Consider the following 17464-nt stretch of genomic DNA (forward strand, 5'->3'; position numbering starts at 1 on the left):
CATTTCAGTTGCTGGCTCCCTAAATGATTTATAATATTGGGAATTTTTATCACTTTACTTGTGTGCAATTTTGAAACTGACCTTAAAATATGGTAATCAAAATCTTGTGTGTGTTAACATGACGCTTCACTCCATAGATGTTGCCATGCTTTTAGGAATTATCAGTGATTGTTTCATATTTATATTGCTCTATGGGTCTATTATTTTTTGCATTGTCATCATATCAACTATTTACACTTGCCTTAAGACATCTTTTGTGATTTCCTCTATTTGTCACATCATTTTGAGTTCGCTTTTCCTTTCTACTTCTACAGACTTAAAGGAAGGAAGAACTCATCAGACAAAGAGATAGATGAGATTTTGAAGTGACTATAGTAAACACTAGTTTAAACATATTATGTGGTGGAAATGCATTACTGCAACATAAGCCACGTGGTTTTTATTAAAAATAAAAAACATAAACACAAACATTGGTGATATTGTATGTTTGCCTCATAATAATAAGGCAAGTCCCAGTTTTAAAAATAGTACTGCAGCATTTCTCATTGTATCAACCCTTTTTGTAATTATCTGCACTAAAAATACACTAAAGGTAACTTCTTATTCTTCTGATATTGAGGCTCTTGAAATGATTTTGTGACAGTGATACCTTTTGTAAAATATGGTACAGAGCATTTACACTAATTATTACTAAAATTCCTATTTGTAACATTGTGTAACTTTTGCTTCTTTGTGAATTCTTTTTAATCACAAATCATTTTACAGTGTGACTTACAGCATCAGTAAAAGCAGCTAGCATGTGCACACAGAGGATGTGTTATTGCTTCCCAGTGTGTCTCTGCAGATTCATGTGATACAAGCTATTTGACGAAGCTGTTGTTTATACAGGTCTTGTCAAAATTCATAATTTTCCAAGCAGCATATTGTATGATAATGTGTGGTGTCCATGCCAGTACAGTGACATGATATGAGCTCTTATTCCAAAACAGGGTACTGTGAAATACGCTGACTTACGGCTTCAAGTGTCATTATTTAATGGAGCATTTTCATGAAACTAAATATCGACTGGTTCTCCTATTCATGTGTGTAAGGTGCATAGCAAGATGCAGTGTTTTAGAAAACAACAATCTGTATAATTTTTCGGTCTCATATTTATGTATATGGAGTCAAATGTGTATCTCACATAATGGCAGTTATTCAACAAATGTATATTGAGAATCAAATGTCATGAACACAGTTGATTTCTTACCGAACATGTATATTTATTAAGCTGTAAGATCCAACCTCACTCACTGAAGGCAAATGCTTATGATTCATGGACTGTACTGCGAAGACAGAAATGTGATTAAAACATTTGATTCCCTACATATAAAGCTGATTTCTTATTCTGTTCTATACCACCGTTCATTCTCTCATTGTGCCAAGATCTGTGTCCTGCTATGATCAGGTTGAAAGGGTGATGGTTTTTTTGCACTGCTACCATGGTCCATCGTATGTTGGAAGTAATGATGTCATGATGGCGTCTATGACATTAGACACACTAATGAACATGATAAAGAACGATAATTGTAGGAGAAACAAAAAATACCACAAGTACTCCATGTAGATTAAGCTAATGACAAACTGGCATATATGATCTTTGTCATGGTGTAATGTAATTTAATTCAAGTGCCTCTTGTGGTATGATTAGGCCTTTGTGTGGTGTAGTAGCTGAACAACTACATTATGCAGTAAAAGGTCTTTCAGCTGAAAGAACACTGTTCTGTTCTTGGACAAAGACACTGCATGTACTGTCTATTAAAATGAGATGTCATTTGTTTAAGTAAATGTGATTGTTTTAGTTCAGGTGTTTTTTAATCATTATAATTGTCTAACTGATGATAGAATAGCATATATTTATCAGTATAGAGCAAATATAAACTCTTCTTCTGTGTGACCTGCGCGTCTGCCTCTTTCTCTTCACTCACCGGAAACCTGTCGTTCATCAACTTCCGGTGTCACGGGGAACCTGGGAGACGGGGCAAAAAAGCGGGCATACCGAAATCTTTATTGTTTTCGTCGGGCTCGAACCTTTTAACAGCGAATACATTTTACTCGTAAAGCCAAACGACGGCGCCTCGCGGGCCAGTGATCCGCCGGGATTTGCGTTTGGCTCGGTAACGACTCTCATTCATTCGGGATTCGTGCTCGCTAGCTGGCTAACGAGGCTCCACACTAGCAGGCCCGTTCTTCTGGACTTTGCTACAAGCTAGTAAGCTAACGTTAGCAGGCTAACCCATGCGCACGTTTCCCCTTTTCAATGATTCTGTCTGTTACGTTGTGAACACGCACCACGCCGCTTATGTGTGCACCCTTTAACTCTTTTTGGTAATTCCTTTGTAAGGCGGGCCGCTGGTTGAAGCTAACTTACCTCCGCTGCATAGGCGAGACGCTTGTTTTTAAAAGTGTTGCCCACTTTGCTGCTAGCTTAAGCTAGCCACCGCCAACTGAACAACGCAGTCACCGGGAGCGCAGCAGCCTCCAGATCACAGAGATGTCGGACTTCGACGAATTCGAGAGGCAGCTCTCCGAGAACAAACAAGGTAAATATAGCAGTTTCACATCAGTAATTTAAGACGCTACGTGGTTCTTTCACTTGGAGTCACCGCTACCATTTTGGTCAGACACGGACATGTCTATTTGCTGGAACACTGTAAGTACGCTAGCCCACGGTTTAGCACCCTCGGGTATGCGGCGTAGTTGTATAAGCGGTGGCTAACAAATATTGTTATTAGAATCTATGTTTCTGTTGTGTACAAATATCAATTGACATTGATTCGTGAAGGCAGGTGCGGTCTATATCATGGTTTTGCTTCTGCCACTGCCAGCTGACCCAATACTTGCACAGCTAGCATGCATTATTTGCAGCTGTTGCATCCATTTAACATTCCCAGTGTTATTTACCGGTTAATGTCCCCAGTTTAAAGACACCCAGCTGCTAAAGACACCAACCACAGCTACCACCCTTTCCCCACTTTTACATAGATGTGTGTTATATTCAACACTTCCATGTTCAGCATGACAAATTGTGACCTTTTCAAACAAAAGCTCTACATGTTTCTGGTCTTGTTACAGAATTCCTACCATTTACCAGCCTTTGTAATATAATGAGAAGTATATTGGGCATATTTGTTCATTTAATATACAATTGTGTAAGGTGAGTCTTTTAGGTGAAAGCTATGCAGATGTTTCCTGGTACATTGATGGGTATTTTTTTTTAAATTTCTATTTGATCAGCTAACCACGTGTTTTAAGACTATGTTTTTATCTTTTGTGATGTCAATAAACACTTGATCTGCAGCTGAAAGGGACAAAGAGAACCGCCACCACCGCCGGTCCTCCTCCCGCAGCCGCAGCAGAGACAGGAAAAGGAGGAGCAGAGACAGGGACAGACGCAGCAGGGACCGCCGTGGGGACAGTAAGGAGCGCAGGCACAGACGCAGGTAAGTTTGTCCATACAATTGCACCTGAACCAGAAATCTCATGTGTAACAGAATCATGCATCCCCCTTCACTGGCCGTGCAGTTCGTATCATTACCACTGGGGGGGGAAGTGTGTAGGCCCTGCACCGTCAAGAATGATTTTGATCACATTCATTTAAAAAAGCTAAAAGTAAATTTGTACTCCAATGCAGTTTCACTCCAAGAGCAAACATTGAGAACGGAGCTGCACGCACTTATTTAAGTTTTGTCATCACTCCCTACACTCGTACAGGCTGTTTGCCACGCAAGCACGTCTTTAGCACTCTTCATTTGATCTTGGCATCTCACCATCCTCCTACTGTTCTGTACATGGCTGCGAATTTTAAACTCTGCAAATGCACATTGATCCAAAATTGAAAAACTAAAGCCCTGACCTACATTCTGGACAACAGAAAGCTTGAGAGCTGTGAAAAAATGTGAATGAAAAATCTGACCTTAAGTCTCAACGTGTTTCCATTGATCAATGATATATATTTGAATTGACAGACGCGTAAGCTGGACTCCTAGAGTTAAAACACTGAAAACTGACTGCTTTTTAACTTACATTTATCCCTCTAATATTATGCCAATAACAAATGGACTTTTATACAGTCTATTACAATAATATTTTTATGTTCTGTTATTAAGTGCTTTGTCACACCAACTTATCACATTGTTCTAATTTTGCCTCAAGTGTGTGGGACACAGTTTTTATTACACAAATCAACAGCCGCTGCATCCCTATTTTAAATCCTTGATAATCGAGTATCCAGACTAAGTTATCAATGGTTTAATTAAGAATTTTCTATCCATTGGCGACTCACAATCACTTGGTGATCACTAGGATGTAACTTCTTCAAGTAACATGGGTTGAATTCTTTGCACATTCACTCCTCTGTTGAATAACATCAGAGGTGATACATGCAGTTTGTCTGTTGTCTTACGATGAGCATGAGCTACATTTTTGATGAATATCTAAAGACCTTTTGCTTTGGGAATTACAGAACAATGCCAGCACCAGTGCCAACTGCCTACCTCCCTGACAAACCTGTCTGTTGTCAGGGAAACATGCTTGCTTTTGGATGCTTAACTCCTGGGCATCGTTTTGGATATGACTTAGACGTGCTGGGTGCAAGTTAATGAAAAATATGCTTACCAATAGTGGTGGGCAATATATTGAATATACTCTATGTTAATCGGCTTGCACCGCGTGCGATGTATAAAATGACTATCGCTACCATCAAGTATAAATTGTAACGTGAATGTTTTGAGCCGTCAGTATGAAATTCTCTTTGAGTTTCGCTTCTCTCTTCTCATGCCCCTCTCACAGCAGACAGCTCACCCCCCCGCCCATCCAGAAAGCTCCTGCGCGCATGCGTGTTTTTGTATCTGGAAAGGAGGGAAGAGACTCAGAGAACATGGAGAGTCTACAGACACGGTTATTGACAGTTTGTTCTTTTTTTTTTAACGCTGAACCAAACACTACAGTTTGCAAATGGTGAACGTAAACGGCGTTCACTCCAGCGAGAGTGGACGCTTGTGTGTGCTAGCACCCTGTTGTATGTCCCCCCCCTCCTCACTTCTCCGCTGACCTGTGCTCACATTACATGTTAAAAAATAACACCAACACTTAACAGAACAATTTGGACACGTAGGCTACAGGACTTGAAGTTTACTTTGTTTGTTTGATTCACTCTAAAGTTTAGGAGACACGTATTTAAACACATTGAAAATTATTAATTAGGTAAAAGTTTGAAATACTCCTGATGCTGATTTTAAGCGATATCGCCCAGCCCTAACAAGTACATTTGTAAATTTTGCCTACTCTCTACTTCTTGTTGGCTGTTGCTCCTGGTCTGTCGGCACAAATTTAAGCTCCTCAGGTCCAGCCAATGTGAGCCCCTGGTCAGAGGATGTGAAATCTGACCCCTCTTCTTTGCAGCTGCTGTGTTTTTAAGGATATCATTTGTGGATTTACATGTTGGCAATGACTCACTGAATGAAGCTATGCGCTAAATCAACGTTCTCAGTCCTGATACCGATATCTGTATATTAGGTGTCGCTAGATACTAATAACCAATCCACTGCCAGGGTTTAATTAATACGTTTTATACTGTACTGTGTAGAAAGGACTCAGATAATTTTTAGCTGTAGAAGTTGTTGGCATAGCAAGCGTGACATACCTCCAAACTGCTGACTGTTTGTTGTTAGCTCCCTCCATGCTGTGTTAGCTTTCTATCTCAGAAAATGTAAAAAGCCTACCAGCGCACTGCTGCTGTATGATGTAGTACGTGCACGTAGATGTAAAGACATGAATAACCTAGAATTTAATTGAGTAGGTCGGCTATACTGTCACATTACCAATCCCGATTTTTGAGTCTATATCAGACTGATATCAGTGTCTATGTGCTGGTCGGTCATCTGAACTCTAAAGGAGCTTTCAGAAAATTGAGGATCACCCAGGCCCCTGATAGCTTTTCATAGAAATATGGGTTCTATTTTTTTGTAGTAGGAATGTTAGTAAATGTCATGATTGAAAGAAATGTGAAACCCTTCAAATGTCATTTCAGCTCACCAACCAGCTTCCCCCAGGAAAATGCTGGAAGGTAATACAGAAAACTAACACAAAGCTGGTTTGTGTGTCTTTGCAACAACTGCAAATTAATGATCTGCCTCTCATTCTACATACTGTTGACTCATTAAGTAGATGTCTGCCTGGACTGGGTTTTCTATCCCTTCTTTTCCCTTTAGCATCAGTTTTACAATACTATGACTGATGCAAGTTCACCCAAAAGTAACTATATTTTGTAGTATAAATTTTTAGGACTTGACCTGTCATCAGCTCTGGTAGTTTACTGCTGACCCAATGAGAGATAAATGTTCGTGTTCTAGTCGTTATGCTTTTATTTCACCCGCCTGCTCCTACTCCAACAGCCGTTCTCCACACCGTGAGAAGAAGAAGAAGGTGAAGAAGTACTGGGATGTTCCTCCACCTGGTTTCGAACACATCACTCCCATGCAGTACAAAGCCATGCAAGGTAACATCCCATGTGGCTTATTTGATTCATGCTTGTGTTTTCAGAGTTGAAAACGTGTTCTGCTGTAGTTGGTGCAACTTTATTTTGCTGCAGTACATCAAGCCACTGTCCAATATAAACAAATAAATAGATTGTCTCCTGTTTTTGTGTTTGCTCCTCAGCTGCAGGCCAGATCCCAGCCACAGCCCTCCTGCCAACCATGACTCCAGATGGCCTGGCTGTTACTCCCACCCCAGTACCTGTAGTGGGCAGCCAGATGACCCGGCAGGCCCGCCGACTCTACGTCGGCAACATCCCCTTTGGTATCACAGAGGTGAGGAACCGGATATTGATTTGACTTTTGAAACCAAGGTTTAAAACGCATTTGAGTATCCCATGTCTGTTTTCATATTTGTGTTTTTAATAGTTTCACCGTCAATTGAAATAATTTTGAAGCCCCCTCTCTCTCTTTCATATAGGAATCCATGATGGACTTCTTCAATGCCCAAATGCGTTTGGGTGGTCTAACTCAGGCCCCTGGAAACCCTGTCCTTGCAGTACAGATCAACCAGGATAAGAATTTTGCCTTCCTTGAGGTGAGATGAGACCTTCATAAACATGCAATTTGTTAACCTTGGGTGTTTTGTAGAAAACTTGCCAATGTATTAACTCATTTTATTCCTGTGTAGTTTCGTTCAGTGGATGAAACAACACAGGCCATGGCCTTTGATGGAATCATCTTTCAAGGCCAGAGCCTCAAAATTCGCCGTCCCCATGATTACCAACCTCTGCCGGGCATGAGCGAGAATCCCAGTGTCTATGTGCCTGGTACACAGACAATTAATGGTTTTTAACCCTCAGTTCTTGTGGCATAATTCATAAGTCACCAAATTATCTATACAACAACTCTTTGTGCTTCTCTGTTAATCTTTCTGTGTCATTGTGTCTCATGTAGGTGTGGTGTCAACAGTGGTGCCTGACTCTGCTCACAAGCTCTTCATTGGTGGCTTGCCCAACTACCTGAATGATGACCAGGTCAGTATTTTCTGCATTTAACAACAAACTGGAATACAACTTATATATCACACTTTAACTGCACAAATTCCTTTCGGGAGCAGTCTTAACTACCCTTTTTAACTGTTGACTATACTCTTTGTTCTCTTGTGTCATAGGTGAAGGAGCTGTTGACGTCATTTGGTCCTCTGAAGGCCTTCAACCTGGTGAAAGACAGTGCCACAGGCTTATCTAAAGGATATGCTTTCTGTGAATATGTTGATGTCAACCTGAATGACCAGGTGAGCATTGAAACAGAAAAACCCTATTTACAGGGATTACCCCTTTTTAATGCCTCCACACCAGCTACAGCCTCAGCCGGATGCATTGTGTTTCTGCTCTGTTTGTCTATCATGCTTAATGGGCTCGACAGCAAAGAGCAAAATAACCTTGGTGTCTGATCCTTAAGAATTTAAGTGAGCGTAAAAGGAAGGGCTGTCATCATTAATGTGATGGACGTTTCCTGGAAGCTGGAGAATGCAGAAGAGTTAATTGCAGGCTTGATGCACATCAGCGTTAACAGAGATCCATGAGCAATTACCTCTGCTATAAGTCAGAGAAAAGTTGAAGCCTCCCTGTCTGGGACCTTTGATTTAGATTTGAAAATCCCTGAGCGTAGATATTGCAATTTGCAGTTAGTTTGCCCTTTTATCTAAAACCTGGTATTGGGTATTGCCAGGAGGGAGTATGAGTGCAGCAAAACAGGCTCTGTTCTAACGGTAAACAAAAAGATGTGTGGCGACTCATATCTGACCTTCAACCTAGCTCCCCTGGGGATAGGGCCTCATGCAGTCCTCCATGAGAGGTGCAAAGACAAACCTAACACATAAGAGCTAAAGCCAAAAATTCCCTCACAACTAACAACTATTGTCCATAGTGTCATCGGTTCCTGGGAGCTGCCTTACCTTGATCAGAGCTTTATCTCATCTCAGTGTCCAGTGAAACAAAACAAGAGAAACTGAGTCTTTGTTCCACTTCCTGATACTTAGGCTACAGAGTTAAAGACGGATCAAGCAGTTTAAAAAATACTTAATTCTGTCCACTGCATATGAAACACCTGTTTCCATTACAAAACTTGCACAATAATACCATACAACACAAATAAAGCAGAACAAGTCATAGTCAAATCAATAATTACACGTAATATACTTTTTTTTATAAAATTCCTCAGTTCATATTATCAATCTGGACTGACATTGATGGAAACGGCAACTTGATAATTCTATAAATAACTGTCAAACTAATTGCATTGTCATGTTAATCTTCCACAGATTTATAATTTGAATTTTCATTATCATTACAGGCTATTGCTGGGCTGAATGGCATGCAGCTGGGAGACAAGAAGCTCCTGGTGCAAAGAGCAAGTGTGGGATCCAAGAATGCCACTCTGGTGAGTGTCCAGGAGCTGGACAGATGACAGCAGCGTGGGGGGGGTTCTCCTTTTAGAGTTTCTGAAATGGATCACATCGAATTCCAGACAAGTGCACATCTGAATTTTTCTCTAACCAAAACTTAATATTAAAGTATATTATGTGCAAGAAGAGATTTGAAATACACATCAGGTATTGACTATTATGCAAACAATCTGTGCCTGGCTGACATTTAAGTGAGTGAGGAAATGTTTTGTGTTACATGTGAGCCAGAACTTAAAAGGTTTTCTTAACAGTGGGAGCAGTAGGGAAAATCCTGTCTGTCCTGTTTTGGCTAAATGAGGTCTACACTGAACGACATTGTGGATGTCCTTCTGCCAAACATAAAACTTCAATCTGTCCTTTCAGACAAGTATGAACCAGACCCCCGTGACGCTGCAGGTGCCAGGTATGAACAGCTCAGTAACTCAGATGGGAGGCCTGCCCACTGAGGTGCTCTGTCTGATGAACATGGTGGCCCCCGAAGAGCTGGTTGATGATGAGGAATATGAGGAGATCGTGGAGGACGTCAGAGACGAGTGCAGCAAGTACGGCCAAGTCAAGAGCATTGAGATTCCTCGACCTGTGGACGGCCTGGAAGTGCCTGGGACTGGCAAGGTATATTAGATTTGTCTAAATGTAAATTATATGATAAGAAATGACCTAATGCGTTTAGTCATTAACTGAATCTGTTGTCTCTCTTTTACTTCTCTGTAGATCTTTGTGGAATTCACATCCGTCTTTGACTCCCAGAAGGCCATGCAGGGGTTGACAGGACGGAAGTTTGCCAACAGGGTGGTGGTGACCAAATACTGCGATCCAGACGCTTATCACCGCCGAGACTTCTGGTAGAGGAAGCATGAAGTAAAGAGGGAGGGGGTGGGGGGAGGGTGTATGTACTGCCTATTCCAAATCAGGCCCCTGAGTGATTTGGTAGAGCTACATTTCAAGTAGATTTGAGAATATTAAGCGTTTGACAAATGGTGACATCCAATTTATCATTTGAGATCTACGTGAAATGTCCAGCAGTTAAACAGTTATTTGGAACAGGAGAAGAGTGGGGGGGGGGGGGGGGGGTTTAAATCCAAAAGAAAAGAGGGGTTGTAGGTTTGGGTGGGGGGAGGGTGGGTGGGGGGCGTCAAAGAATTTTGAGAAATGTGTGTAATAATGGGTCCAGGGCGGGGTCAACAATTTTTATACTTTGTGAAACAGGGATGTCGTTCGGGGTGGGAGGGGGGGTACCACACCTAAAGGTTTGTATTTAAATGGAGGTAGCCTGTTTTAAGTACATTAGGAGGGAGTCGCAGTAGGAAACTAATTGGACTGTTTTGATTGGATGGAGATGTGTTTGTGAAAGGGAGATGTGGGGGAGATGGAGAGGAAGATGAGGGTGTTTTCGTTTGACCATATAATGTAGATATACAGTAGCTGTAACATCAACCTCAGTTTTGCCATCATTAGAAAGCCAAGGGGATATTTGTTCATTACTGGATTTTATTTTTTATGTTTGGACATTTCCTGATGTTCCTTTATTCTCATCTGACTACTGCCCCCCTCAGGACGATTGTTAGAGAAACTGTTGTCTAATTGGACTCTATCTGAATGTCAGCTGTACGTGTTCCGATACTGTGTTTAGCTTCTCTGATCTGAGCTGTAATATCGCCTCATATTCAGGCAGCAGACTTTCATCATGAACTGCAGAAAAAACATTTTCAATACACAAGTTTGCTTTTCTTTACTACGTTCTGTAACTTTTTCACGGCCATCTTTTGTGCACAGCTTTTAGCAGGGGAGATTGTTTTATGTCTCAGCAGCTCAGTCTGGTTTAATTGAAGAGGAAACAAAGAGACTGGGAGAGGTGAACAGATTGGTACATAATGTGGATTTATCTCTTCCTAACCAAAAAGCCTTAATGTTAAACATCCAATTCTAAAGAAGGAAAATTCGGCACCTGTAACGATGATGTCTCTATGTTCATAAATGTCACTCATGCTTTAGTCTCACGTCACCACTATCCGTTTTTGTGTCCTTGCAGAACGGCATCTAAAGTGTATTGAAACCTTTTTTGGGGGTTTGTGTGACATTTCACCTCTTTTGACAAGACCAAATAAACATGTAACGAACACACGCGACTCATGTTGTGCTAGAGTGAAAACAAAACACCACCACAGCTATTCCATCTTTCTAGCCTTATGTGTTAACAATCCAGATAAACTGATGGCTCGACCACATTGAAGAATCGAACGTAAACACTGCAATGGCTTTTTTTTCTTTCTGACATTCAACAAAAGGCAGCAGAATTCATATTATACACCTTCTTAAAATCAAGCTTTTTTTTCACATTTTACTGTTCAGATATGCTTTTATGTTAGCCATGGGAGTATTTTCACTAGTTGTTGTCGGGATTGTTTGAAACTGTCGGCATGTATTTAAAATCTGCTTTTCTCTCATCTCCCTCATCCTCTGCCCTTTTTTTTTCTTTCTGAGGACCACGTGTACGGGCTTGAGACTTGCTTTCCTTTGATACTTTGGGTTGCTTAAGACAGCGCTGAAGAGAGGTCGTGTCAGTGATAACACTTTTGAGATGTTACTCCTTACTTTCTGAAAATCTGCTTTTTTCAGTGTCACTGTGTCATTTATTTTCTTTTTTTTTTCTCTCTGAAAAAAAATGTGATTTCTTAAATGATTTAAAACCTAAACCCACATCTAGTTTATAAAAGCAGAAAACAGTCTTTCATTTGTCCAATTTGTTTTCAAATGTTGATTAAAACTGAATTTACATGATGTGTTATTTCTCTTTGCTTCCTTTTTTCATGAGCAGCCACCAGAGTGCAACACAGCTTCGTTCCACCAGTGAAATTATGAAGTTCAGTTAATCGTGGAGGAGAGTGGAGTCGTGTCCAGTCAGTTTTGTTCAGTTGATGGCATCATTTATAAATCCCTGCAGTTAATGGTAATGTCCGAACGATGGAGCTATTTTACAGTGAAGAAAAGAAAAAACCACTGCAGCATAGTAAAAGATTTTCCACAACTCCTTCAGAATATTTTCCTGGCAACTTATTAGCTCCTTTTATTTCCGGAAAGTCAAGTTCCAGCACCAAAATATGTACTTTTTTTTTATGATGATTTAATTTCCCCAGATCATTTCAGGTTACTTTATCTAGATTTCTTCTACTCAACTTCACAGTCATCTAATCTACCTTTCAGAGGAACATTTCAGTCAGTCATTTTTCCTTTCCCTGCATATTGAGCTTCACTGTCTTTTCTCATTTGCTCGATTCTCTTCTGTTCAAATAAACAAAAGAAAAGCACACAGACTAATCTATTAAACTATTAATTGCTTAGGAGTTGTATCTCTTTCACAGCTGCAACAGCATCTATGCTTCCTGTGCCCCCCCATAAATCAACTGAAGTTATCTTGTATTTCTCTCCCTTCCTCACATTTCACTCAGTCCCCTTGAGTCCAGAGTATTGCTCAGCAGCAATAACTGCCATAAAGGCTGCATCCACCTGGGACTTATTCAACGGGGACTTTCTGCGAAACCGTGACAAGAAAGCAACAAATCTCTGACATGCAATGATGTCCTGTGTCAGCTTTATACTGCCCATCTCCATCTGCATCACTGCACCCCGCTGCACAAGGCCCAGCAGTGGAGCCACTGATGTGACGCTCTGTCGTTCCCTGAGGGTGCAGATGAAACAGCAGCTCTCCCAGGCAGCTGAAGCCGTATCACGTAGAAGTGACCCTGCCTCTCTCATGCATCCAGGCTGCTTAACATGAGAGCTTTTAAAGGTTATTAGCAGCAGGCCTCCCTGGGCCTGCTGCGGCAGTGAGGACTGTAAATGCGTCATCTCCCTCTAGTGGTGGATGTAAGACTTTGGTGATCGTCATTGTCATTCTGGGCAGCGCCTCCCCATTGATCTTCATTCAGAAAGATACAACACTGCAGCAGTGGGAGAGTGCAATATTGGAGAAGCCTGGATGCGGCACTCTGTGAACATGGACCCGTTTGCGTTGAGCGTATGGGAGCAGGCAGACTGCACCTGCAGAGAGGAGCAGCAGTGAGAGACCTGTGTGGTGTACTTCAGTCTGATTAATGCTGTTAATTCACATAGAATGCAACACACAGGGCAATAAAACATCAATAATTATCGCAGTATAATTTTCATTAACACCATCAAAGGCAAAATGTATGTTGATATATTTCTTATGCATTGTACAAACAGTGAGGAGGTGAAACACAATTGCTTTGCTTTGTAAACGGATTCTCTGTTTATCAAGTGTTTGTCCTTTTCTGCTCACAAAGCTGTGAAAATCAGCCTTTAAACTTAAAAGAATTTGACATTTATCATGATAATTATTGATATTAACTGATATGATAAATTCTATTCCCATTAAACCAATGATGGTCTATTTGACCTAAATCTATAAATATGGGCTTCATAAAGCTAAATAATTTGCCAAAACAGCAGACATAACTAGAATGTCACTCAGAAGGGCACATACCTCCGCAGTATGTGACAGTCCCCTCATGAAACACACTCGTAAATATGATACAAATATATACAAATATTATACAAATATATCAGATAATTTCCCTCAAGATCCATGGATCTAGGAAAATGTGAAAAGCAAAAGCAAAAAGAACTAGAATAACCCACATGATAGTCTAACCAGGAAATATTCAATAGTCTTTCAAATGTAAACTTCAAATACTACATCTACTGAGTTATTTTAAATACAGCAGGTATATGGAGCCAACATATCCAGGTCAGCTTGGGTCTCACAGATCTTTGTCTTGTGGGTCTGTGTTGTGTTTGTGTGTTTGTGTTGAGGTGTTGCAGGATAAACAGCTGTGTCGGACAGGCAAACCACCGCAGTTTCCTGCTGACCCTCTTGGTGTTCGTGCTGACCTCTCTGTATGGGATCAGTTTGGTGCTTTGCAGCATCTGTCCTCGGCAGTATGTCATGACGGCTCTCTTCTACTGCCCCGGTGTCTACAGCCAGTCCAGGTACAGCACTCTATATATCATAAATACATGTTTATGTATCATATCTTCTGTCTCATCCCAACAACTACATCAGAAGTCCACATTGAAAAGGTTCACCAAATTAATATAAACACAAAAATTTACTTTACTTGTTGCTATTAGATAATAGGTATGATATGATGATATTAGTAGAATTTGTAAGGACATATATTCTACTGCCTCATCTTTGCTACATTGATGTATTAGAGTCATCAGTATTTGATTGTGGGAAACAGTTAAAAGAAGATTTTATTTGGAAATTTTTGACTTCTTATTTAAATGTTGTCCATGTTTTGAGGCAATTTAATTTGAAACAAGTCAGAGCCTTTGGAACGGCTGTCAAAGTACAATTAACTCAAAACACATATTTTCAACTTGTGTCTTTGTTAAAATACTGTCAAGTCAAGTAACGAAAAGTAACGAAAAGTAACAAAGTTACGAAAAGTAACGTAAAGTGACGAAAAGTAACGTCACGTCACGTAACGCAACGTAACGTAACGTAACGTAACGTAACGTAAAGTGACGAAAAGTAACTAAGTAACGATAAGTAACGAAAAGTAACTAAGTAACTAAGTAACGGAAAGTAACGGAAAGTAACGGAAAGTAACTAAAAGTACGAAAGTAACTAAAAAGTAACTAAAAGTACAAAAGTAACTAAAAGTACAAAAGTAACTAAAAAGTAACTAAAAGTACAAAAGTAACTAAAAGGAAACTAAAAGTACAAAAGTAACTAAAAAGTAACTAAAAGTACAAAAGTAACTAAAAGTACAAAAGTAACTAAAAGTACGAAAGTAACTAAAAAGTAACGAAAAGTAACGAAAAGTAACGAAAAGTAACTAAAGTAACTAAAAGTAACGAAAAGTTACATAAAGTAACGTAAAGTAACGTAACGTAGGTGGCGCTATGACCCTGAACTGATATTAATATATGGATGTGTTCAGGTCAGAATTGTGATCATAGGTCAGTAGTTCGGAGCCGGTTGGATAATGCAGAGTGGATTTACAAAGTACTTCCTGTTTCATGGCGAATCAGTAGGTGGCGCTATGACACTGAGGAAATATTGACACATAGAGCTGTTCAGGCTTGGTCTCTGATCATGAGACATCAGTTTGGTGGTGATAGGACAATGCACACTGGACTTATGACAACATCATCTCCTTTGGCGAAGGATGAACCTTCGCCGCACCTCAATGTTTACACGGTTTGAGGAAATGTCACAATTCTGACCATGATCCAATGACTTGACTGAGCTCTTTTGAGCTGTATATTGTAAAGCAGCCAAGAGCAGTTCATCAAAGTAAAAACATGTCACTTCCTGTAGCCAGCATGTGGCGCTGTGATTTTAAGTCAAGATTTCTGTGTAGATGTCATCAGGCCGGGACTCTTGTCTTACATGTCTAGTTTGGACTCGATTGGAACAAATATGTCAGAGATACAGAACCTCATGTTTTGATGGCGTGTAATCAAACTTTGACGCCACGCCACGGTCACACCGTGTGACGAAAAATCGATCTTTGAGTTAATTTTTATCTCCATCTTGTTGTGATGACACTCATCTCAATATGAAGTTGATCTGATGAAAGCCCTACGACAAGTTCGTTAAAGTAAAAATGTGGAAAATGGCCAATATGGCCACTAAAGTCAAAATGGCGGGCTTCCTGTTGCTTTTTTCCCATTGCACCTCTGACCTTTTTTGTTTGTCTTGTCATGATACACCTGGGCTACGATTTTTGTGAAGATCGGTGAAAGCTAACTGAGGGGCTTTTCCTTAGATGGCGCTGTTGAGCCATTTTTCCACGCCCATTTCAAATTACTCCAGAATACAATTACTTTTTGGGGTTTTGAATTCCCTGCAAACTTTGGTAACAATTTGAGCATGTCTAGGCCCTGAAAAAGCCCCAAAAGGGAAATACAAATCCTTCGAAATACAATAGGGCCTCCCACTGGAGGTGCTCGGGGCCTAAATAGTAACATCACTCAGTGGGGGAAACAGCCACAGGATTGGTGCTCTAACTGGGATTTACAGCACTAGAGTCTGTCTCTAATAGTTTAATGGAGAACCTTCACACAGGAATAAGCCACTGTGTATTCAGCTTGAGCTCCACAGGCAAAAATATGTATGATATGATTGTGTAATTGTTGGTCTTTTCATGGCATTTAAAAAAAAGGATAATAAAAATATACGATCCCTATCCTCCATATTACTCTGCAGCATGATAGTCAGGGATGGATGCAGCTGCGATGTGTAAGTATGTTCATGCAGTATGCGCATGGCTGCATACACGTGTGCAGCTCAGGGTGTTCGAGCATAAATCTGCACTGCTGATGGCGGCACTTGAGTGATGTGGGGACAAGATTGTTCACATCAGCATACTGTAGATTATTGATGGCCTTAGACTGTGTGCGGACACTTCCTATCAATCTCACATGATGGAGGAGCTGAGATGGAGGCTGCACAATTAGAGACAAAGTCAAGTTTGAAAGAACAGGGGCACACATACTGTATGTGCATTAAAACAGATAGCTGTCCTCCAGCTCCATCTATTCATCATGGCCGCCGTGTCCTCTGCACGCCTCCATCTGCAAACTGCACCAAAAATCCAGCACTGCAGCCTCACAGCAATCTCTCTCTCTCCTGGAAAAAAAAAAAAAGAGAGATAAAAAAGAGTTGACTGTTCTGGACATTGTAGGTGTTTATGTTCCTGTCACAGCCTACAGCTTGTTTCGTCCCCTCTCTCTGATTCTCTCCTGTTCTGTCTCTCTCCCTCTCTTCCACTCACTCCCCCTCCCCCGAGCGTATAGCTGGCTGCTGGGGTTGGCCTCTCTCTCTCTCTCTCTCTCTCTCTCTCTCTCGCTCTCTCTCTCTCTCGCTCTCTCTCTCTCTCTCTCTCTCTCTCCTTGCTGTGCCACGTATGTAACCTAAACTGTGGAAGAGCCAGGCAGGGCTGGGCCACAGCTTTCCACAGAACCAGGCTGCCACTTGGGTCTCTCTGGGCCTTGAGGAAGGAAATGGGGATGAACTTTTTCATTTTCCAGCCATTCTCGTCCATTTTTGCCTCTGCATCAGACATTATTGTTTACTGTTTATACCTCTTCAATCTCCTATTCCTGTCTCTGTTTTTCTGCGTCTGTGCGTGTATGTTTACACATTCCCGCTTCGCTTTCACTCTGTGTCCCTGTGTCAGATCTTCTGTGTCCTCACAGTATATTGTGTTGCTGTAAAACGCTGTCCTGGCCCCTCTCGTATAAACACAGGCTCCTCCTTCACCCTTACTTAATGTCATTAACAGGTGGCTGTCCAAAATAGACACACACACACACACGCACACACACACACACGCACACGCACACGCACACGCACAGCAAGGCCATCACAGCTACAGACATGTTTTTAATCAGGCTGGACTGGACTGTCGTCATATGAGCGGACCACCCTGCAGCACCTTGGCTCACT

At 41.0% G+C, this 17464-nt stretch overlaps 1 protein-coding gene across 11 annotated transcripts; it reads left to right on the top strand.

The window, feature by feature from the left end:
- Positions 1 to 1943: 1943 nt before the first annotated feature.
- Positions 1944 to 11104, top strand: u2af2a (U2 small nuclear RNA auxiliary factor 2a). 11 transcript variants are annotated; one of them, XM_034609898.1, is made up of 14 exons: positions 1974 to 2251; positions 2384 to 2582; positions 3341 to 3482; positions 4831 to 4938; positions 6071 to 6106; positions 6435 to 6538; positions 6700 to 6851; positions 6997 to 7113; positions 7207 to 7363; positions 7470 to 7552; positions 7690 to 7812; positions 8874 to 8960; positions 9349 to 9597; positions 9697 to 11104. In XM_034609898.1, exons 2-14 carry the CDS (start codon positions 2534 to 2536, stop codon positions 9829 to 9831), a joined length of 1542 nt encoding a protein of 513 aa, XP_034465789.1. In that variant the 5' UTR covers positions 1974 to 2251; positions 2384 to 2533; the 3' UTR covers positions 9832 to 11104. The 11 variants fall into 11 exon arrangements, with proteins under 11 accessions (XP_034465790.1, XP_034465789.1, XP_034465792.1 ...); XM_034609899.1 differs by having other exon boundaries at positions 1944 to 2582; positions 7473 to 7552; XM_034609901.1 differs by having other exon boundaries at positions 1974 to 2582; positions 7207 to 7345.
- Positions 11105 to 17464: the final 6360 nt, after the last annotated feature.

Source organism: Hippoglossus hippoglossus, chromosome 16, assembly GCF_009819705.1.
Source record: "Hippoglossus hippoglossus isolate fHipHip1 chromosome 16, fHipHip1.pri, whole genome shotgun sequence".
Classification (NCBI taxonomy): Eukaryota; Metazoa; Chordata; class Actinopteri; order Pleuronectiformes; family Pleuronectidae; genus Hippoglossus; species Hippoglossus hippoglossus.